The sequence below is a fragment of the Podarcis gaigeae genome (genome assembly GCF_964106915.1).
Source record: "Podarcis gaigeae genome assembly, chromosome: 7".
Classification (NCBI taxonomy): domain Eukaryota; kingdom Metazoa; phylum Chordata; class Lepidosauria; order Squamata; family Lacertidae; genus Podarcis; species Podarcis gaigeae.
The window spans coordinates 62,358,563-62,382,034 of NC_139683.1; the positions used below are offsets into that span (position 1 = coordinate 62,358,563).

Genomic DNA, 23,472 nt, shown 5'->3' on the forward strand with positions numbered 1-23,472 from the left:
AAACATACATTGATCTCAAAATGCAACAAACCTTGCCGCAATCACTATACCTTTCAAAGGTACTTTAATGCTTTCCCATATTTCAATTGAACATATCTTCAACAGCATCTTTGGAACATCTATCCTGCCTTTGCTTTTGTGCTTGCAGATTTCACTAAACAATGCAAACTGTTTATGTAGATCCTCTGCAGAATATGGTCTTCCCTAAAGAGTGTTTGAAGAATGCATTGATCCTATTGATATCTGTTGCTGGCAGAATTTGCACAGAAGCTTACTATGCTGACAACCCTTGTGGATACAGATAGGTAGCCGTGTTGGTCTGCCATAGTCAAAACAAAAAAAATTCCTTCCAGTAGCACCTTAAAGACCAACTAAGTTAGTTCTTGGTATGAGCTTTCATGTGCATGCACACTTCTTCAGATACACTGAATCTGTACACTGTATCTGAAGAAGTGTGCATGCACACGAAAGCTCATACCAAGAACTAACTTAGTTGGTCTTTAAGGTGCTACTGGAAGGAATTTTTTTGTTTTAACCCTTGTGGAACAAGCCTGCCACTTATAACATGTTACTGCAGTACATTCAGTGCATAGGGTTGTGTCCTCCATACAGGTGGTTTCAGTAGAAGCCGAAAGGCCAGTAGGATAATGTATTAGGAGATCATCTCAAGCTTTGCCCCCATCCTCTCGTGCTCTGTCTATTCTGTGTTCATTTTTGTGTTGTTGCATAATCATTTCGCAAGTAGCTGCAGCACCTCGTTGGCTTATCTTGGTTTGTAGTATCAACATGACATTGGTGCAATGTCCTGGGTCAACTCCTGTTATGAACCACTTGTTTGCTTTTATTGATTTGCCCCCCACCCCCTCCTAACTTGTAATTTTCAGTTGCCAGCCACAGCAGATCATGCATTTGAGCTTACATGGTGACTTGCCCATTCAAACCCTCCATAGTGTCAGCCTGTGTTGGCAGATACTTTTGAGGCACTTTTGCAGAAAAGAATCACTGCCAGTCTCATCTGACCTCAGAAAAGGCAACTCCTAGCAACTAGCAAAAGAACATTTCAATCTCTCAGGATATTTTGCTGCTCGCCTAAAAGTTGCCATTCTCCTATAAAGGAATTTCAGAGGGAGACTCTGAAAGTGTGAAATAGCTGAATTATAACAGTTTGATTCTATTCATTTGGACTTCAATAGAGACAATTGTTTCCTGCTTTAATTAGGAATGATAAGGTTATTGTGGAATCACCAGATACTGCTTTTGTGGTCATTGTGATTATTGCTCATTGGGGAGCAGTATTCAATTAAGCTTATTCAGAGTAGACCCACTAACATGACTAAGTTTCATCTATTAATTTCAGTGGCTCTACTCTGGTTTCATCTATTAATTTCAGTGGCTCTACTCTGAGTCTTCCTTGGAGCTTTAATTCTCACAAATAGTAACTGTACTAGTGGATCCATATATGCCTGTCAACTGAGGTTAGCACTTCATGCATAAAATAGAGAAGTTTCTAGATTGTGAGGGTTTGGGCCATAATAAATCTGTTAGTCTTTAAAATGCTTCAAGTCTCTGTTGTTTCCCGCCAATCTTACATTTGCATTAAGATCCTATGAAGAAGATCCCTTTTGGATCAGCCCAAGGATCCATCTTATTTTTTCCAAAAATGACCACCCAGATGAAGAAATGCAGAAAGGCAACCTCTCCCCGTTGTTTGCTGCTAGTATTAGATACCCAGATGTATGTTGGTACTCCATACTCAATTTAGCTGTCGTGGCTGTGAAAAGGTAAAGGACCCATTAGGTCCAGTCGCAGATGACTCTGGGGTTGCGGCGCTCATCTCGCTTTACAGGCCGAGGGAGCCTGCGTTTGTCCGCAGTTTTTCTGGGTCATGTGGCCAACATGACTAAGCTGCTTCTGGCGCAACCGAACACCGAAACCAGAGCGGTGCACAGAAACGGCGTTTACCTTCCTGCCAGTGGTACCTATTTATCTACTTGCACTTTTTGGCGTGCTTTTGAACTGCTAGGTTGGCAGGAGCAGGGACCGAGGAAAGGGAGCTCATCCCGTCATGGGGATTCGAACTGCCACCCTTCTGATCGGCAAGCCCAAGAGGCTGTACATCTCTGTAAATGAGGACTGACCCTTGTTTCCTTCTGCTTTCTTTTTAGGAACATCTGAAGGCATTTGACCATGAAGTAAATGAGTTTGTGGACTATATGTTTGGAGCTAGAGGTAGGTGCTTCTTTCATGGTGCTACCAGGCTCCCCTCACCTGCACCAGCTCTGCTGGAGGGTCATTATAATATGTGTGCCATGGTGATTTAAGAAAACTGGGAGATAAGTGCATTTAGTTCAAAAAGAATATATAGCTGGTTCTGATAACTCCTAGTGGAATGTATAACAGGCAGCATATCTCATCTATTTACTCCCAGGGAATTCTTTTACATGACACTTCACTCTCTTTTAAGCTTGTGTATATGTGTGTGTGTATATATATATATATATATATATATATATACCATATATATAATTTCCTCATGTAATATTTTAGTTAAAGATTTGGAAGCTAGCCCTTAGTTTAAAGAAGATAGTGACACTTTTTGCTCTCCCAATTGCCGGTGCTTAAAAAAAAATCTTTCTGTTCAGAAATGCAGCTGGAGCGATTGTTCATTGTGGCTAATAAAAATCACTTGTTCTAGCTCCCAAGGGACTTAAAGGTACTTAAGTCTAATGAATTCTACCTGTGCCAATTTGTTCATTTGATGAAAGGGGAAGCTTGCTTGACAGGAAGAAACCAGTGTTTCCAGTGAAAGCAAGTTGATGTGAATGACTTTTACCTGGTCATAGGAGGATACAATTGTGAAAACATTTGCTTTGTTGGCTACAACAAAAAGGGAAACTGCCAGGATTTAGTAGAACCATCAGGATTTCATTGTGGGAAGAGGAAACTACGTATTTCATATCAAGCCATTGACTAGTCCAGCTATTGACTAGGTAAGCATAGAGGGAGCATTGTGCTGTGTTGAATTTTGAGGTAATTCGTGTTCTTGCTGCTTTTTAGGCAACTTAAAGAGCTTAAACAGAATATGGTGTGAAGCTAGAAACGTGAATAGGGAAAATGCTTTGTTGGCTGAGGATGAAAGTTTATTTCAACTGCAGCATTGTGTTTTAAATAGTGGCAATTCAGATGCCCCTGAGAAGCGGGGCTTGGAAGCAACAGCCCTTGGCCCCTTTTTGTCCTTATCTTCTGGTGCAGAGAGGGATACCTCTGCAGATCACAGGGTTCTGATTTGATACACTTTCTTAAAGTACAGGGTCTTGGTTTGCAACACACTTGCCTCTGTTTCCTCCTCTTACTTTTAAATAGGCTAGTGTCAAATGTGTAAAAAAATCATAGCGGATGTTTTGTTGTTGTTTGTTTTAAAAGGGTGCTTCCTTAAGGGTGCTTTTACCTGGAGCTGTTACCTAGCAGGTTCAGAAGTGCAAGGAATGATCGTTGCAGCATTGCAGTCATTAAGTCACAGCTACAGCAATGAAGGCATTATCCAAGTTGATTGCTGGTATAGTTTGTTGACTTTGCACAAATAGTCACCCATTTTGGGAGACTTTGAGGTAGTTATGCTTGGCATTCATCAGGGCCCGATAAAGAAAAGGAAAATGCAGCATAGATAGCAGGAAGGGATGAGTCGCCTTAAAAAAAAATCCCTAGTCATTGAAAGCTTCACTTGTGCAAAAGCTTCAGGTCAGCTACCTTAAGAAACTGCCAAAGGCATTTAGTTTATAATGTAAGGACTTATAGCTTTACAAGGAAGCGCATAAAGATTCAGGTATGAAAGTCCAAGCTTAGAATAGAAATGAACTGATGCTTTGCCACAGCTACCCAGGGTGTATGCAGTCGACAATATGTGTGGTTTGGGGACAATAAATAATGGGGATCAGATACTGGCCAGGTGACTCTGTAATAATAATTATTAAGCAGAGCCCCACTTGCTATGGTCAAATAAGGTATGATCTTATTTTTCTGATTCTAAGCTTCCTTCTTGTTCTCTTAGAGTAACTTCTAACTCAGGCATGGCCAAACTTGGCCCTCCAGATGTTTTGGGACTACAACTCCCATCATACCTAGCTAACAGGACTAGTGGTCAGGAGTGCTGGGAATTGTAGTCCCAAAACATCTGGAGGGCCAAGTTTGGCAGTGCCTGTTCTAACTGAATCATCACACACAGATGTTAACTCTTGCTTTGATTTGTGAAGTTTATTGGTTTGCTATCTTTTGTTGTACCAATAACCTTTCAATTATTTTTATTTATTTCCCTCCCTTCACCCTAAGTTCCAAGGGTGGGTCACAGCATTAAAAGCCAACATTAAAAACAATGTAAAACTACTTACGGGCATAAAAATAAGGTGGGTCTTACCATTCACCTGGGAATACTTTGACTGAAATTGACAGCACTTCATTAGGCCTTAACCTGCCTACTGGAGGGCATAACTGCCCATTTAGGACATACTTATGTTTGCATCCAGGAATGATGAATTCTTCTTATGGTTTTTAAGCTATTCTGGTTCTGGACAGTGTACTGCTGTGTGAAAAAAGACATTGTAGATGGCGACTTCTTCTTCTAACAAATGGTAGTAATGATTAAAAAAATCAAAGGCTTATATATGATCGTTTATTGGGGTTTCGGTAATGTGCAAATATATTGGATGACATCCAGTAATGTCTGCCCACTTCCACAGCAGAAATCTGCTTGTGCATTCTCTTTTCTCTCCTCCACCTCCCTTTTGTGCCCCCAAACTCTTCTCTGGATAGTCCTTCAGCCCTCTGGAGCAGATTTTGGGGGCACGTGGGTTCTGTAGGGGGTTGAGAAGCAAGAGAAGCCCTGTTGCACAAGAAGACACTTGCTTGTGCTATTTCGGTTCTCACCCATTAAATTTAATTGAATAATCAGCTGTTGTTATTTATTAAGAATTGTATGTACCATTCTTCATCCATAGATGTCAGGACGGTTCACAACATAAAAGTACTGGGGGGAGGACATAATAAAAACAAGAGCAAGAACAAACTAAAAACCCCACATTAGAAGAGCATCCTAGGAGGAGGTTGTAAAGACCGGAGGCTGGGTATTACTGGGAGACTGAAAAGGCGTTGGTCGCCCATTGAATGACTGTATTGAACAAGAAATATTGATATGTGCTGATTTCATGAGGCTTTTTGCTTTTGTTTCTTCAGATCCCAGGGTCAGAGGATGGCTCATGCTGGATTCTTACTTGCCCACTTTTTCTCTCACTGTTGCGTATCTTCTCTTCATATGGCTGGGTACCACATTTATGAAGAACAGGCCTGCTCTGTCACTCAGGGGTCTTCTCATTGTATATAACCTTGGAGTCACCATGCTTTCGTTTTACATGCTTATAGAGGTGAGTCTTTTCAGTTTTGGCCCAGTTTTGCTGTTGTTCTCCAAGTTTAATAGATTGGGCAGTTTGGCAAAATTGCTTTTCACAGGTCATATTTTCTGGGAATCCTAGTGTTTTACTTTCTATATTTTGCTCTTTATTTTCACCAGTATCACATGGTTCACCTGCCTGAGCCATCCAGACATGCAGAGTTTGAATTATTCCTTGCTCTACATTCAGGGTACATCTATCGTTCCTGCTTCCATAGTTGATCTTCTGTGATCTCAGTGATCTTATAGGAGCTTTATTGAATCATATGTGCAAAGACTGGACTGGGTGACCTTCTGGTGACTTCTAGAAATGAGTCTGTAATGAACTATATTTTGAAGCATAAACATAAGAGATGCCTTACATTACCATTTTTTAGCCATTTGTTTTACAAAAGGGAGGGAAAAGGGGAGGATCTGAAGCACTGTCACCAAAGGGCACACACGATACACAAATTATGTACAAAACAGCCCCAGTGGACACTTTTCTGCATTGGGAGAAGCTCATTTTGAGCAGAGGGGCCATGCATAACTCGCTTTTTTCTCCACACTGCAAAACAAAAGCAAAAACAAACCCACGCAATGCCTTCTTCCTCCCTGCATTCCAAGCATTTAAATTTGACTCCCGGCTGGCGGGGTGGGGGGTGGAATCTAGCACCTCTCCCCAACCTGAGAGTAATTACTGTATATTAGGTAACACATGGCCAGAGTAATAATATCTTCCTGTTTAGCTAAGGCTGCAGTATGAACCCCATTTACTGGTGGAGTAAGACTCATTGAATTCAATAAGGCTTACATTTGAGTAGGCAGGGTTAGGACTCTGCTGTACATCTGTGCTGGTGGTGGTGTTTTTAAAAGGTCAACCACTAGTCCAGTTAAACTGTGATGGCTGTCTTCAGAACATGTGGGAAGTGGAAGTTCTCATACGAAAACCCATGACCGCATGAGGAGGACCAGGAGTCTCCTTTCCATAAATTCCATTATTCAGGTTGCCAGAGACAAATACCTCTGACTCTGACCTTGTCAGTATTGGAGCATCAAACCTATTTTGGATATTTACTGTAGCATATACAGTAACCTCCGCTGTGTTCAAGTGTTTGAGGTCTCTGGGGCACGCTAGCTGCAGTCTTTAAGTACGGGCTGCATTATATCTCAGCAGCCCATCTAAAACCACGGATTAAACAGTGGCTCTTCAAAGATCATCTAAAAATAGGCAACCTACATAGAAAGCAGGGCTTCAGTGAAGCAGGAACTCTGGAGTGCTGGGTTTTCTCTAACTTCCTGAACAAATAGAAATGCAGGGCCTTGTCTCTCTCCCTGCCCTCCACCTCCAGCTTTTGTTTGCAGGATCTGTTCTGCTTCTTTCCATAAGGTAAAGGTAAAGGGACCCCTGACTATTAGGTCCAGTCGTGGCCGACTCTGGGGTTGCGGTGCTCATCTAGCTTTATTGGCCGAGGGAGCCGGAGTACAGCTTCCGGGTCATGTGGCCAGCATGACTAAGCCGCTTCTGGCGAACCAGAGCAGCGCACAGAAACGCCTGAGCTGTACCTATTTATCTACTTGCACTTTGACGTGCTTTCAAACTGCTAGGTGGACAGGAGCAGGGACCAAGCAACGGGAGCTCACTCCGTCACGGGGATTCGAACCGCTGACCTTCTGATCGGCAAGCCCAAGGCTCTGTGGTTTAACCCACAGCGCCACCCACGTCCCATTGGTTCTTTCCATGGATCCCTCCTAATCCATCTGAAAAGAAGCAGACTTCACCTTTTTGCCAAAACCCAAGGCTTTGGTTTCAATAAACCCTTTGCTTATCCCAAACAGTTCCCAAACAGAAGAGTCTTGCCTCATCCTCAGGTTCTAAGGCAATTCCTACAAGGATCCAAGCTTAGTACATAACAGGAATAGAGCTGACAGGGAAACCCCAATAGCCTATACCAAACCTTTCTTGGGTCCTCAGCCAGCTCGTATTACACCTGTTGTGCATGGTGTAATAAACAAACATCTGCCCTTATTCCCTTATGGGTAACACAAGAACCCTTAGAGTCCTTTGTACGTTCTCCAGAGGCCAACCAGAGAATATTGAGAAGCAAAGCAGCTCATAAGCCTGATCTTTATTGAACTGTTACAACAGGGTGCTCCCTTCACGTGCAGGAAAGGAGGAGGACCCCGAACAAAGGTGTGCCTGCCCTTATATAGACATTTTAAATTTCCCGTCCTGGAGTCCAAGACCACTCCCCAGAAACAACATACATACATCACAGAAAGGGTGGTCTACAACAGAAATCTGAGTGTATTGTTTATCTCCTGTCTGGCAGACCTGTTAATGGTCACTTGATTGGATACCCTGGGGAGCCTGGCTAGTCTTTTGTAATGACAAATACTTAGTTCCTGAGCCAGGTCACAGGCTCACTCTATTCATACACAGACATACCCTTAAGACAGGATTTCAACCTTGCAGAGAAAACATTTGGTCAGTTTGGGAGTCAAAATGGTTTCAAGGCTGTTTTCCTGTGCAGCTTCAGATATGTGGTTTATATATTTATGTACGTGTTTGCTTGGTACATTTATGAACATTTATTATATAAGACCTTAATTTTTTTTTCAATGGCCTCCAATGTGGAGCTTCATTTACATATGCAGACACACTCCCATCAAATTCAGAGAGCTGTGAAGCAGTTGCACATGAGGGTGTTTGCATTCATATGCGGTACTTGAGTTGTATGCTTGGACGGTTGTCATGGAGTTCTTGCTGGGTTGCAGTGGCTATTTCGGGCCTGTTCACTTTCCTTGAACTTCTCCTTCAGATAACTTTGCCAGGTCTTCTTTCAAGCCAGCCAGTATATATACTGCCATCTTCAGCATAGTTTCACTTCCCCATGTCAATATTCGGAAGTGACTTCAAATTAAGGGTGTTTTCTTTCCCATATTCCCACATATATTCAAACAGGCAGGATAATTATGCTTAGAACAAAGCTGCCATTGTGAGCAGAGTCTATTTATAGTTGAATTGTCAAACAGAGGCCATTTACTCATGTTACAATGGAGATTTGTTCATTAGGTTATGCGTGTGGAGGTAATTTGCCCCCTAAAATTAAATATCAGGAAGTTTTGCTGTTGTACAGAATTTTGTAGTATTTCATTATTGAGGAACTAATGACAAAACATAACTATACATCATGATAGCTGAGATAGCATGCTACAAATATGCTAATAATAATAATAATTTGTACCCTGCCCATCTGACTGGGTTTCCACAGCCACTCTGGGTGGCTTCCAACATACATAAAAATGTAATAAAACATTAAACATTTAAAAAGCTTCCATATACAGAGCTGTGTTCAGGAAATAATAATCATTTATTATGGACTGTGTGCTACAACTTATGAAGGGATGTTGTCACAAAACAAAACACTGTTCTACTATTGAAGAGGTGTTAAGATAGCTTTTTAGAAACAGACAAATGTTTAGGACTGGACACTTAAGATGGAGCCCTGAGTGTACTTTTCTGATGATTTAAAAACTAAGGTCTAAAGCTGTCGTTCAGATATCACTTGTTCCTGCAGCACTGGGCTATAGGTATTCTGGGCACCTGGCAGGATCACACGAAGTAAAGGGCTTACAGGAGTGTCTAGGTGGAAATAAGACAATAGATGCATACAGTGCTGGAAAGGGAATATAGAGACAAGATCACCCACACGGTCACAGCTAAGAAACTTGGACTGGGATGGTTGAAATTAGGATGCAGGGAAAGAGTGGAAAGAAAGACTGATGGGAAGGCAAATAGAGAATGAGGCAAGAGAACCAGCCACACAGGCAAGGGCAGAGAGGTAGCCTCTAACCTGTAAGCATTTACTGTATTTTTTGATCTATAAGACTCACTTTTTCCCTCCTAAAAAGTAAGGGGAAATGTGTGTGCGTCTTATGGAGTGAATGCAGGCTGCGCAGCTATCCCAGAAGCCAGAACAGCAAGATAGATTGCTGCTTTCAATGTGCAGTGATCCCTCTTGCTGTTCTGGCTTCTGAGATTCAGAATATTTTTTTTCTTGTTTTCCTCCTCCAAAAACTAGGTGCGTCTTGTGGTCTGGTGCGTCTTGTAGAGCGAAAAATACGGTATATCCTCCTCCAGCTTAGGAATGCACAGTGCAAGTTCGATGCACTTCTGGGGGAACAGGGAGCTTAGTTTCCTTTCACTCTCTGAATTAGCCAACCAGCATGGCTTGAAGTTTGGCAGATTCTTAATAAACTGCATGCTGAATCAGCGCAGGTATGCAGCCTTGCATTAGATGATGGGAAATAAATATTACTGACTCACTGAGTCACACTCTCTCCAACCGATTGCAAAAGACATAACTTTTGCAGCGTTCTAGGGCTGTGGTTATTTTTGCAATGGTTCCTATGGTGAATTTTGCAGGTGGCCTGCCCCACTTCGTTAGTGCGTGGAGGTGCTTTCTCTGGTTTTGGTGGGGAATAAGTAGCTTGCACCCCTTTGTGGGGTGCAAAAGCAATTTGCCCAAATAAAAAGGGGTAACACTCAGACAATTCAGAAGTAAAGACTTGCTTGTCTATTTAACTCTCCCAAATAAATTCTGATGCAGTACATTCCACACTGCAACCTTTGCCAGCTGGGCACCGACCAGGTGTTTTGGACTACACTTCTTTCAACCCCCAATCCAAAACCTCTGGAGAGTATCAGCCATTAAGCTGGCCAAGGCTGCCTTACAGCCACAGAAGACGCATCCCTAGCATGGAGGAAACTGGTGGAATGTAACAAATGGGGAGAGAGCAGTTGTTTCTTTGTAGAATTAGTAGGATTGTAGCTTCATCAGGCCCTTAAATGGGACCTCCTAGCTCTGTTTTGAAGACAGAGTCCCCAGCTTCCTTGCCTGCCTTTGTGACCTCACACCACCCTGCAAGCGAGTGAAATGATATGCAGGCTGCTCTAATGAATAAGAAATCTATGCTCCTTCAGTTTCCATCAAATATATTTGTCAGTATGCAGTGGTCACGTTACTCTTCCCATCTGCCTCTCCTGCACTCAGCTGGGTGCAAGCCACTGCTCTCTGGATTATTCTGACTGCAGACATGTGACATTTCAGAGTTAAAGGGACTGTGTTTGATAATGACCCATTTCATTAACTCCCTGGATTGGCAGAGCAAAGGTATAATTCCTTTAAAAATTGCTGCAGTCCAGTCCACCCTCAGCTCAACTTCAGCAAACCTCTGTTGAAATGGTGTTTCCACATCTGCAGTGCTGAGTGGATCCTTTTGACTTGTCAGCTTCTAAGTTGGAACATCAGTGAGTCAGTTTTATAAAGAAAACTGGGTTGTTTGCCTTTCAACTCTTGAAACAGAAGTCTTGGGGCTTTCCCAGACACTGGAAAAAATAAATCAACGTATTCACCCTGCCACTATGCTCTGAGCAGGCAGTATTTAGGATAAACTAAATGTTTGATTTAAAACAATGAAATAAAATAATGCCTACAGCAATACAAGGTGACGATGAAGGGCAAAAGAGATAGGGTTGTTGAAGGTCGCCGTTTCGTTTTATTAAGTGAAAGTTTCTGAAATGTGTTAGCACGTAGTGTGCTTTTGAGTAAGGATATCTGTCTTCTGCTTCCAAAGAGAGGACAAGTGAAAAGCTGCTCAGGCAAATAGCCAGCGTAAGGGATTACTAATGGGCAATATCAATTTCAGCTCTGGCAGCAGAGTAAGTGCAGTGCTCAGTTATGTTTGTCATGCTATTACCAACTGGAGTTCACCAATTGCACTGTTATGGAAAGTGATGAGAGTTGGAAATGAGCTGCAAGCCCTTGGCAATTAGTAACTGGCATTGAGCTTTGCAATTAGCATCAAGAACCTGGCTTTCAGGAGCCCTGCAGGCCTAAAAAAAAAAAGGAATACAGTACCTTGCTTTAGGAAAGCATGGTTTGGCAGTGCACGCCTATACATGCACACCTATACGTGGGAAGTCCCATTCTTTTCAATGGAGCTTACTCCCAGGTAAGTATGTGCAGGATTGCTGCCAGTAAGGCATCTCCACATACATGCATACGTATAGACTTAAAAGAAGGATGCTATGGTTAAAAGGGCTCTGTTGGCTTTCTTAGCAGTAATGGCGGCAGGGGCGGGCACTGCAGCAGCAAAATAAAGCCAATCTTTAGGAAAGGGATGAGGAAACCTCAGCCCCTGGTGGGACTGAATGCAGTCATTTGAGTCTATCTAGCTAATGCTTCCTCCTTGCCTGGATGGAAGCTAAAGAGGGGCGTCTCAGCTTGTGCATAGGTGAGCCTGCTATGCAAAGGTAAAATTTCATCTGTTGCTCTCTTTTCACTTTGGCTCCACCATTCACTGGCATATGCCCCGCCCCGGGTGATAACTCCTAGGGGCTGAGGTCCTTTCCCTGCCCCCAGTAAAATATTTGAGAGGGCCAGACCCTCCAAAGTTGATGGAAATTGCCATTCAATTGGTGTGTGTGCACTGCATCTTGTGATCAATTATGTGGGTTGGGGCTTACCTCCCCCCCCTATTTTATTCAAGTTGGCACCCCTCCCCCCCACCATATCCCCAAAGGTTGCCCAGAAAGGAATGTGACCCAAGTGGAATCTAGACACATATAAAAAAAACTCTGAATTTTTTTTTAAAAAAAACCGTTTTGAAAAATATATTGAATTTGCCATAGCTCACCATCAGCAGCTTATGTCACATTTTGTATAATGCACTTTACAACACACTTAAAACATTTATTTGCAGCTGTATAGCTGAGTCCCCTCAGTCTGGAAAAAGGTTCCTCACCCCCTGCTTTAGAGGCCAGTATTTAGAATTTCATCTGTAATGTTATGAAATGCCAATGAAGAAGTTTCAGAAGTTGTGGCTGGAGAAACATATTTCCCTTTTTCTTTCTTCCAGACAGTTAAATGTGATGTGACTGAGAGTTTCTTACACTGCAGACATTCACATTTTGTGCTTCATTCCTATTCAAACTGATTTGCAGGGTTGGTTTTTTTTGTTTTTTGCATTAAGTGTGCATTCAACATTTCCACCACTTCTGCTCCAATCTAGTCCTGCTCTTGGATTGTAAGCATGTTTTTTTCCAGTTTTTCTGGGCAGGCAAAGGAAATGAGTGGGAATGCTGTGGGCAACAATGTTTGTCACAGAAATATAGGGAGAGCCATTGGTTATGCAAGATGCCTTAAAAAAAAGAACCACCATGCAACATGTTTGTAAAGAACTACTATGATTCCTCCAAGGGGAAAGGGGTTCATGCCTGTCTTTCATACCTTCTTCAGCTCCTTTAATAATTATTGCTTGTCTTTTAGAGGAATGCCCATTTTCTTCTGAGGTAACTGAACTTACAAAGCAATATTGCTTGCTCTAATCCTGCATACTGCACATCGAAATATACTTCCTTAGGGATCAGGTTCACACATGCAAAGTAGTTCTTCATGTAAGGGGGGGATCAAGAGTGCAGAGGCAGTTTTAGGGCAGCGTGACCAGTTCTTCCACACTGGGCCCTGACATGAAAGCTCTGACGGGGTACTATAGCCCTTCCTCCTCCCCAAAACCTACTTAGTGCTTTTCCAGCTTTGGGAAGGAGCAGGAAGGGCTCTAGGACCCTGCCCGAGCCCGCACACCTCCTTCCCAAAGTCCAAACAGCAGAAGGCCTGGAAAGGGGCACCAAATTTTTGCCTAGCTCAGGGCACCGTAGTACCAAAAGCCACCCCTGGGGACTGGAATGATCTCTGAATGCAGGTAGTCACATTCAGCCTACTGTTATATGCAGGAATCTCTAGATCAGCACCATTATTTTGAGTGATGGGTAAAATGCTTAACACTAATAGTTTGAAACATTGCTTGTAGGTCGAAGGTTGGATTAGATCTGAGCAGAACTCATAGTGGTGATCCCCCCCCGAAACTGAGAATTCAGACTTAGTTACCTTTAATTAACCAATGGGACTTCAGTCATGAAGAAGTCATCTCATCGATTTCCTTGGGTTCTAAGACTGACTTAGTCTGGATCAGACACAAAGTAGATATTTACGGTATTTAGGGTGTTAGTAGTGAGACTACGTTTGAAATTTTTGAAGATACCTGCCATTTTGTTCCTAGTGATTTTTGTTGTTCTTTCGTGATTTTAAATTCCCCTCCCATACTTATAATTTTGCACATCTTTTTTTATGAGAACAGGGATTTAAATTTGTTCCCATGCATAGAGCAGAAAGCTATCCACCCTTCAAAACCCCACATGATTAATAATTATTAACAATGGGAAATTCTATTCGGAGTAACAGAATCTGTTTTCTTCTTCTCCAGCTAATTCTTGCCACTTGGGAAGGAGGTTATAACTTACAATGTCAAAACCTGACCAGTGCAGGAGAAGCTGACATCCGGGTAAGAAACAAAAAGCAACCCAAGAACTGAAAGTTGGCTGTGAGGCTGGCAGGAGTCGTATTCCAAAATATCTGGAAGGAACCAGGTTGGCAAGGGCTAGGCTAGCCACACCTTAATGTCTCACAGTTCTTTCTTAGGCTGTATTCATGTATACACACTTAGCTTAGGGGCAAGTCCCATTGAACTCTATTGGGCTTCCTTCTGGATAGGTATATAGAGGATCGCACCATTGCCACATTTCTATACCTTGGTAGAATTTTTTTTTAAAAAATGCATTTATCATTCTATGGCTAATCTTTAACTCTGCCTTTTAAATTTTGTCCATTGGGGTGGGTTTGTTTGTTTGTTTCAGGCTGTTTTTCACATGACGATCTCTTTGGTGTACAGCTTATGCTGGTGCTTTTTAATGGGAAAATTCAAGCAAGCATTTCCTAAAAATTGTTTTTCAAAAGGAAAAAGCTTACAACCTTCAGCAGCTAAGAGAGGCTATTCCCCCCCCTCAAAATTAAGAAAATACTTCCTACCTCTCCACGTATCTCTTCTCATGCTGCGCCTTCTTCAGCAGCTGTCTGGATTCAGCCAGGACCCAATTCTAGAAAAGAAACTATGTTTTCCTTCTCTTTTCCTTTTTGCACTATTTACTTGCCCGGTAGCAAAAGCTGGAATCGGAAAGTAGCCATAAAGAAATTGCCTATCAAACTTGTATGTGTATGTGGGTCTGTGTATATCTCTCTTTGTATACTCTTTATATCTTTAATCTTAGAGTTCTAAGTGAGACAAGAAAAAGAACTGGCACGAAAGGTATTCTTCTAACTGCAATTGCCGATTTCACTTCCCTCTGAACTTTCCTCCCAAAAGCCTTGGTGCTGAATTCACATTAGATGCTTTTACTCTTGGCTTGCTGTTTCTGCTCCTCCAGATTCAAAGGCACTATTCACTTGCATAGAATTGTAGAGTTGGAAAAGGACCCCCAAGGGCAATCTAGTCCAGCCCCTCCTTAGCAATGCAGGAATCTCCGCTAGATCATACGTGAGAGATGGTTGTCCAACCTCTGCTTAAAAACCTCCAAGGTTTTTAACCTCCAATCCTGCGTATTTCCAGACTCAAGAATTGGCACTGAAGACAACACTCCTGGGTTGAGCCCGTGTGAGTCCTTTCACAAACGAAGTTGTAGGAGAGGGGTAGGGAATTAATTTATAAGAAGGAAGGGAGTACAGTTGTTGGGGTGGGAAAGCATTTTTATGAAGATTAGTTGGAGGGAAAATGAGGCGGGGGGAGCTAGGCATAGACTGTTGCATAGACAGGAACAGAGCCATAGGTGGGTGGGTAGCGCATCTGCTATGCATGCAGAAGAACACTGCTTCAGTCCCCAGGCAGTGCCTGGAGACTTCAGCCTCAGACCCTCGAGAGCCACCGCCAGTTAGCATAACTAACATTGAGCTAGAGCAGGGCTCCCAAACTTGGATCTCCAGCTGTTTTTGGACTACAACTCCCATTGTCCCCAGCTAGCAAAAACCAGTGGTCAGGGATGATGGGAATTGTAGTCCAGAAACAATGGGAGACCCAAATTTGGGAAAACCTGAGCTAGAGGAACCCACTAGTCTGGTTCCGTAAAGGTAGCTTCCTATGGGTTCTCTGGCAACAAGTGGCATCGCGGCTGGTCCTACCGTTAGGTGAAGAGTTTGTTTCCAGTGGCAAATGATCACCCTCCCTGCTGCTTCCCTCCCCACTCTCCTGCAAATCAGCTTCATTGAGGGCAGACGGCAGGAGTGCAGCTGGTGGTGATGAGGCTGATGGTATTGCTGTACCTTCCCCTGGTGTTGCTGGTGGCAATGCTATGACTGTATTGTGGTGGGGCTTCGGCTATAGGCTCAGACTGCTGGTCTGGGTGATGCAAGCATCGAGGAGCCATCTCTGCTGATCTTCTGCCCACTGCGTTTCGGGGAAGTTTCTGTGACCTGTGCTGTTTCCCCTCCAAAAGTTGAGCAACTAGCTCAGTTGGAGTTAAGGTGACCCAGATGAAAGGCAGTGTTTGGCATAGCCAAACACAAAAAACAAACAAACAACCCTCTCTGATGTTTGCTTGCCTGCCTGTGCTCTTAAGGTATCAGTCCCCAAGCAGTTGGCTTAACTGAATTATGCAAACAGGATACAGCTAAACTCTGGAATTTGGTGCCTGCAAGAAGTGATGGTGCTTCTAGATGGATGCTTATTGTGCAAATACATGCAGGGTTGTTGTCCCTGCCCCCCCCCCAGCATTCAAATGAGTTAATAGAAAGGACGGTCCCTATTATCTCCAATGAAATCTTAAGAGTGGACAGTGTTGGACTAGAACATGGGAGACAGAAGTTCAAATTCCCACTCAGCCATGGGTAACCTTGGGCTAGTCAATGACTCTTAGCCTTAACCATACGTGCCAAGTTATGCTTGACGTTGGGGGGCTTTGTCACGTGCGTGTGATGTCACAAGTGCAGCACACACGTGTGACATCACAAGAGTCGGGAGGAGGCCTCGGGGCTGACAGGGCCTCCATCACCATAGAGAGGCCCAACACCACTGCTTGGAGGCCCAGCGAGGCCCTCTGCCACTGCAGGGAGGCCTGACAAGGCTGCAGCAGCCAAGACCCTCAATATTGGGAGGGAGGGCTCAGCCCCATCCCCACATATTTCAGGGAGGCTCAGGTATCCTCAGCCCCATAAAGCTGGCATCTATGGCCTTAGCTACCTCATGAGACTGTTGAGAGGATAAAATGGGGAAGGGGAGAACCTTGAGCTCCTCAGAGGAAAGGTGGAATATAAAATCAATTAAATGCCATAGTAGAGATTTAATGTACTTATAACTCTCCTTTCTCCCAAGCTGGGATTCAAGGAGATCTGCCACCTGGCAAAATATGGTACACAGCACTCTTGTACCACAGAAACCTAGTCTGGCAGAACAGGGAGAGAGTAAGTAAATACTGCACAAACGATTTGCCCCAACATAAGGGAGCCTCTGAATATAGCAAGCATGTTCTTTGTAAGCTGAGAACATTGTATTTACTCCCACCGTGTGTAAGAATTTCTCCACAGTCAACGGCATGCAGGGCCATATGTAAATGCCTCGCACAATTTACTTGTTCTGCTCAATTCATTATCCATTATTAGAGCCTGATACCCTGTTGCAAAGCCCACCATGAATTGCAGAGTTCTGCTGCTAGATCGTGATTCTGAGGAGTAATTTGGAAGCCTTGCTGAGAAAATGCAAAGGAGAGAGGGCATTAATAAACAACAGCTGCTCGGGGACTCAGCATTGCATACTAAGTAGGTTCCTTTTCTAAGACAGGAATTGTAGTTGCTCAGAATTAAATCCCACTGGAATCTACGAGGATTACTTCCAATGGCTTGTGTTTAAGACTACCTCTAGGAACGAAGTCTGAATCTGTTGCACTCTCTGGGCTTGTGCACACTGCTCTTTCCAGACATGGTCCATGCTTAAAAGCTCTGTGTCTGGGAACCCTTTTGTTTGCTCTTTAAAACCCCCTCTTTGAAGCTCAATTGGAGCGAACAGCAACCCGCAGAAAACCTGAATTGATGTTTGCTGTGATTGAGCACTAAAATGTGAGTTTTCATGGAGAAAACGCCAAGGCAAAAAGCAAAGCTAGGACACAGAGCTTTTAAGTGCAGACCTGTGCCTGTAAAGAGTAAGCCCCATGGAATACCGGGGGGGGGGGGGGCTTGCATCTGCATAGGACCAGGCAGTACCCATTTTTTTATTACTGTAAGCCAGATATGGGAAATCTGAGGCAGTCCAGATGTTGATGGATTACAGCTCCTCACAGCCAATGGCCAGGGATGGTGGAAGTGGAAGTGGTTGCCCAACAACAGTTTGAGAAGGGCAGGTTCATCGCCCCTGTTTTAAGCCATAGGAAAATATCTTAAATCTGAGTTTTGCCTGACTAAAGGATTATTCAAGGATAGCAGAACATGTTCCTCCAAGAAGAGAGATATTAATTCATCTGTCTTGTTCCTGCAGGTGGCCAAGGTGTTGTGGTGGTATTACTTCTCCAAAGTCATTGAATTTGCTGACACGATGTTCTTTGTTCTGCGGAAGAAAAACAGTCAGATTACTTTCCTTCACGTTTATCATCACGCCACTATGTTTAACATCTGGTGGTGCGTCATGAACTGGATACCTTGCGGACAAAGTTAGTATTCGGAGACGCAGACTTAAAATGTAACCAGGCAACATACCTAGAGTACCTTCATATATGATAGATCTCACAGCAGATCTATGCAGTCCTGCCATTTGGGGGAAGGTGGAGGTGAATCTCATTTAGTAAACATGAACAAAATGTTGAGTAAGCTGTTAGGCTCACGCTCCGTCTGAAGTAAACACACAGCAGCAACTCAGTTGCCATTTTGCTCTGTTGAAATGTTCTGCTGCATTTAGTACTGTATTTTTCGCCCTATAGGACGCACCAACCCATAGGATGCACCTAGTTGGTTTTTTTTGAGGGGGGAAATACAGAAAAAAAATTATTCCCTCCCCAGCCGCGGCTTCAGCCTGCCCCATGCTCCAGGCAACAGGCTGCTATCCGCAGCCTAGGGAGCCCTGCGGGAACTCCTGCGGGCTCCCCAGGCTTGCTGATAGCTTCCTGAAGCCTGGAGAGCGAGAGGGGTCAGTGCGCACCAAGCCCTCTCACTCTCCAAGCTTCAGCGAAAGCCTGCATTCGCTCCATAGGATGCACTCAGATTTCCCCTTCATTTTTGGAGGGGAAAAAGTGCGTCCTATAGGGTGAAAAATATGTTATATTGTAGAATCGACCTCAGACACCTCCTGTATCCTGCAGATGATGTAATGGATTAAAGTGCACAGAACAGCTAGAATACTGCAGCACATTCCTTGAGATCACTAGTTCAAATCTCACATGCATACCATCCCGATCTTGGTTTGTGAGCATTGTGCAGAAGCACATGCTTCTTCCTTTCTGAGTCTCTCTTGTGCAACGAGAAATACTGAGGATGCAAGAATTTTCTGTAGTCCTCCGGCACAGCAAAGTTTGGAGGGGACTCAGAGATCTACTTTCCCCTTGTAGTGAGGTGAAGTAAGGGAAATGACTCTGAGCTAATTAGCCTATTAACACAGGAACCGGTTGCAGTTTTAAAAGGATAGAGCAAGGGTGAGAAACTTAAAATAAATAATAAAATAAATAAAATATAAATAATAAAATAATAAAATAATAAAATAAATATTTTATTTTTCATTTTTGAAAATAACATTTTTTTCTTTTTATATATACATATCTAATCCAAATTGTTCATTAATTAACTTCCCTCTGCCCCCCTGGTTTCCATCACTCCCTTTTATTCTCCTTGCATATAATTATATTGGGGTGAGAAACATTTCAAAGGCTAGAGTAAGGTGCTATCATCCCCATCCCCCACAGATCGAGTTTGACAGGTGTGGCAGTCTATCTGTCAATCATTTGACATCCTAATGACATCAGATGGCATGTTTTTGCCTGCAGTTTGGAATCGAACCATGCTAGCAAATGCACAGCCTGCGAAGCCCAATTAATCACCAGTGTTTGCGGAGAACTATGCACAGAACTTTGCAGGCACCACCCACTTAGTGGTGCTTGCAAATCCCCTTTTGGTGGAGCCACATCTCTATGGCCTCAGGTGTAGGGTTAGGCTCGTCCTACACCTTACGCTTCACTGACACCTCCCCAGTCCAGTGGCCCAAACCATCTGCCTGGATTATCTGTCCTTTAAAGCAGCTTTAGCCACCCCAGCAGCAGTTGTGAGCCAACTCACCACCAGAACCAACACCACTTGAACAAGGTTAGAAAGAAACCCATATACGCTACAAGAAGGAAAACAGCATAAACTCATGGAACCATCCTTATGTAACACTCCTATGCCATGGTAATAGAGGCTCTGAGCTCAGCTGCCAAAGGAAACCCTGCCAGTTCTTTACATTGCCAGTGAACCGTAGTATTGATAGTATTGAGAATTCTCAGAAGCAAAGTCTTAACAATGTGTTCAATTCAATCACAGGTTTCTTTGGACCCACCTTGAATAGTTTTATCCACGTCCTCATGTACTCCTACTATGGACTGTCCGTCATTCCATCCATGCGCAAGTATCTGTGGTGGAAGAAATACCTCACTCAGGCACAACTGGTACGCTTACAACATTTTGTCATTTGTACTGGCCATAGTTCTGAAAATAAATATATAAATCCTGTGTAGCAAGGTCAAGCTAGCAATGAGCCAGTTTGCAATGGAAGATGAAGTTGAGGGTGGGGAAGCTTTTAGTTCTTCAAGGCAGATTATGTTCCTTCTTCTTCCACTGTCCAGGGACACTTGCACAATGGCAAGGAGCCACAGCCCTATCCCAGCTTCCAAACATGTATATGCACATCTGCATCATGCATTACACATTCACGCTGCATGTGGGAATGAGCGTGATGTAGTGGGTTTGTCTGCAACACAAATCTTCTAAGATGTGTACGCCTAATTCTACATAGAATCAGGCTTGGGGCCATCTCAGTGTAGCTGCTCCACCATGAAAACCATGAAGAGACCTTATGTCTTGGAAGAAGGGAGCAAGGAACACACAGCCAGGCAATGAGTTGCTCAAGGCCAGTATTTGGGAGAAGTGTGATGGAAGTCATTCAATTTGAAAAGCCACAAGAATCTTATAAGAACTGGGGGTTTTGTGGGTGGGGGAATATACTATACTGAAGCAATACCAAGTGCTGGCAGGAACAGAAGTGGCCCCAGTGTAATTGTAGTTGATCCTTCTACTCATTGACACTGGCCCATGTTTTAGTGTGAGCCTTGCCTAGGTTCAAATTCGAAGGACAACCTGTGTGGCACAGATGCAAGTCACATTCCAGATATAACTGGCTGTTGCACTTGTTCATCCTGCCCACTATTCAACATTGTAATAGCCAGAGCTGCTCTGTGCTGAGACGATATATGGGCATGTTCTTTGATGTGCTCTTGAGGGATAGTGTTATGCCCGTCACATCGACGCTGTTGCAATTTGGAGCACGGCTGCTCCATGCTCCTGTCTTGACTTGTAGAAAACTCATGCATTAAGTGACACTTCATCACCTGAAGAGTTTCCAAGCTGGTGCCATCAGACATCACAGCTCTCCTGCACTAAGCAGGATCCTTGTGGCAAACTATTCAATATATTAAGGCCAGGTGAACAGAATATGTAAGAACCCCTAAAACATTAATGGCCTTATTTTTGTTGGTGTTGCCACAAGTGTCAGCAGGTATGAGTAGTCAACATTGCCACTATGGTGTCAAGGTGCGACCTGTAACTTTCTGAACAGAATTGATGTGGAGTCACCCTGGCTTCTCTCTCCAGCAAAACAGCCATTCCAAAGGGAAACTGCGATTTTTTATACATTCATTAACAACCTGGGTATTAAATATAGGTGAACGGTGGTAGAGAGGAACTTGTAGATTGACAACACAACTATCAGCCACGAGGAAGGGGTATGAATTTCACCTGGGGAAGGCCTAATCCTGAAAATGATGGGCACTGATATTTCTTTCTTCAACAGATCCAGTTTTTGCTCACCATTACACACACGCTCAGTGCAGTTGTGAAGCCATGTGGATTTCCATTTGGTTGCCTCATCTTCCAGTCTTCATACATGGCCACACTGGTCATTCTGTTTGTTAACTTCTATGTTCAGGTAAGTTGAACAGGAAAAGGATAGCTGCATATGCTTAATGAAGAGTGTCTTGAAACTTGGCATTCCTAGCTTTAACGGAGTCAAGCTTGGTTTCCGCCCCATGCTGGTTTTTAAAACAAACTTTAAGGATCTTCCTCAAATTGCTCATTGAGTTGAACTTGAAGGGGGCACTGAGGTGAAGGAAGCAGAGTCATGCCGTCAGCAATTATGCAACATCCACTGCAGTGTGATATAATGTTTCTTATTGGCGTGTCCAATTCTGCAATGTTAAGAGCCTTTGTTGCAAGGCTCCTTGCCGGTATTCAGTTCCCGAGAAACGTGGGGGAAAGGAAACGTGACAGCAAAATCAAACCGAACCTTCACTTATAATGAAAAGATAGATTAAGTCCACTAGTGTGTCCACCAATTCAGCAGAATCCAGCAAACTCTGTACTGCAAAGCTTCAGCAAGCAGGCAGAAAATACAGGCAAAAATTATGCTTCAATGGCTACAATGGAGTCCTAATGGAAAATGATGGGCAGGCCGAGTTAGGAATGTGCATTTGCCATCCACATCAAAAGAAAATAATCTGGCCGCTTCACCCAGACCCAGCTGGGCTTTGCAATGCAGGTTCATCTGCTGCATATGTAGAAGCTGTTTCTGTGGGCAGACCTTCCTTGGTGAAGCAGGGCTGAAATATTTAATCCAGTATTAGCTTTATTATTAGATTTACATCCCACCTTCCCTCCAAGAGCTGAAGGTAACATGGGTTCACCTTCCAATTTCCCCCCTCCAAGGTAGTGCTAGGGGATAGTGACTCTCCCCCCTCCCCGCTCAAAGGACACCAAGTGAGCATCATGGGCTCAGTGGGGATGTGAAACCTGGTCTCCTACATCCTGGTCCAGCACTCTAGCCTAGGCACCCCCAAACTCGGCCCTCCAGATGTTTTGGGACTACAATTCCCATCATTCCTGACCACTGGTCCTGTTAGCTAGGGATGATGGGAGTTATAGTCCCAAAACATCTGGAGGACCGAGTTTGGGGATGCCTGCTCTAGCCACTACACTACAGTGGCTCTTATCCCTTCTCCGGGTGCAGAATGGGCCAGAATCAAGGGCAACATTAGTTCCAGCGACAGATTCTTAAGCAAGAGAGCACAACCACCTTTTCCACATCACTTTTCTGTGCAATAAATTTGCTTTGCTATTAACTTGTTTCACATGCTCCACTTACTTTTTTCTCTTTCAAGGCTGTTCTTCTGCTAAGAGTTACAGCGTTCTTCCTGTACTCAAAGCTACACTATATTATTATCTTTACTTGTTTTATTATCTAAATTATTTGAGATGGTAGCACATTCAGTGCTTCTTGTAAGAGCAGCGCTGTTCACATTTCAGCAAATCTAGCGCTTGAATGCTTACCCTGCATTTTTCAAAAAAGGTGGCAAAGCACACCCCTCCCCTGCCTACAGGAATTTCACGAACATTATACAGAGGTCTCCCAATTACGTATCTATGTGCCTATTTATTTATTTATTTTTTAAAAAAGAACAGCAGCATGGCTAACCCCTTTTATCCTATACATACAGGGTTGGAATTTTATGCTGTTGTGTCACAGAGAAATAGCACACCAATGACAGAATGCAACTACTGTGACATACTCTATTCAACCTCTGTAATAAAATAATAATAATAATAATAATAATATAATTAATAATAATAATAATTTATTATTTATACCCTGCCCATTTGGCTGAGTTTCCTCAGGCACTCTGGGCAGATTCCAATCGAGTGTTAAAAACAATACAGCATTAAATATTAAAAACTTCCCTAAACAGGGCTGCCTTCAGATGTCTTATTTCCTTCACATCTGAAGGGAGGGCGTTCCACAGGGCGGGCGCCGCTACCGAGAAGGCCCTCTGTCTGGTTCCCTGTAACCTCACTTCTCGCAATGAGGGAACCGTCAGAAGGCCC

At 43.4% G+C, this 23,472-nt stretch overlaps 1 protein-coding gene across 1 annotated transcript in view; it reads left to right on the forward strand.

The window, feature by feature from the left end:
* ELOVL2 (ELOVL fatty acid elongase 2) overlaps nucleotides 1-23,472 on the forward strand; it is a 47,554-nt gene that overhangs the window by 19,649 nt on the left and 4,433 nt on the right. The window contains exons 2-7 of the mRNA XM_083747426.1: nucleotides 2,166-2,229; nucleotides 5,227-5,414; nucleotides 13,748-13,825; nucleotides 17,837-18,008; nucleotides 19,864-19,988; nucleotides 21,389-21,523. Coding sequence (XP_083603552.1) covers nucleotides 2,166-2,229; nucleotides 5,227-5,414; nucleotides 13,748-13,825; nucleotides 17,837-18,008; nucleotides 19,864-19,988; nucleotides 21,389-21,523 — 762 coding nt within the window. The remainder of the gene's footprint in view (nucleotides 1-2,165; nucleotides 2,230-5,226; nucleotides 5,415-13,747; nucleotides 13,826-17,836; nucleotides 18,009-19,863; nucleotides 19,989-21,388; nucleotides 21,524-23,472) is intronic.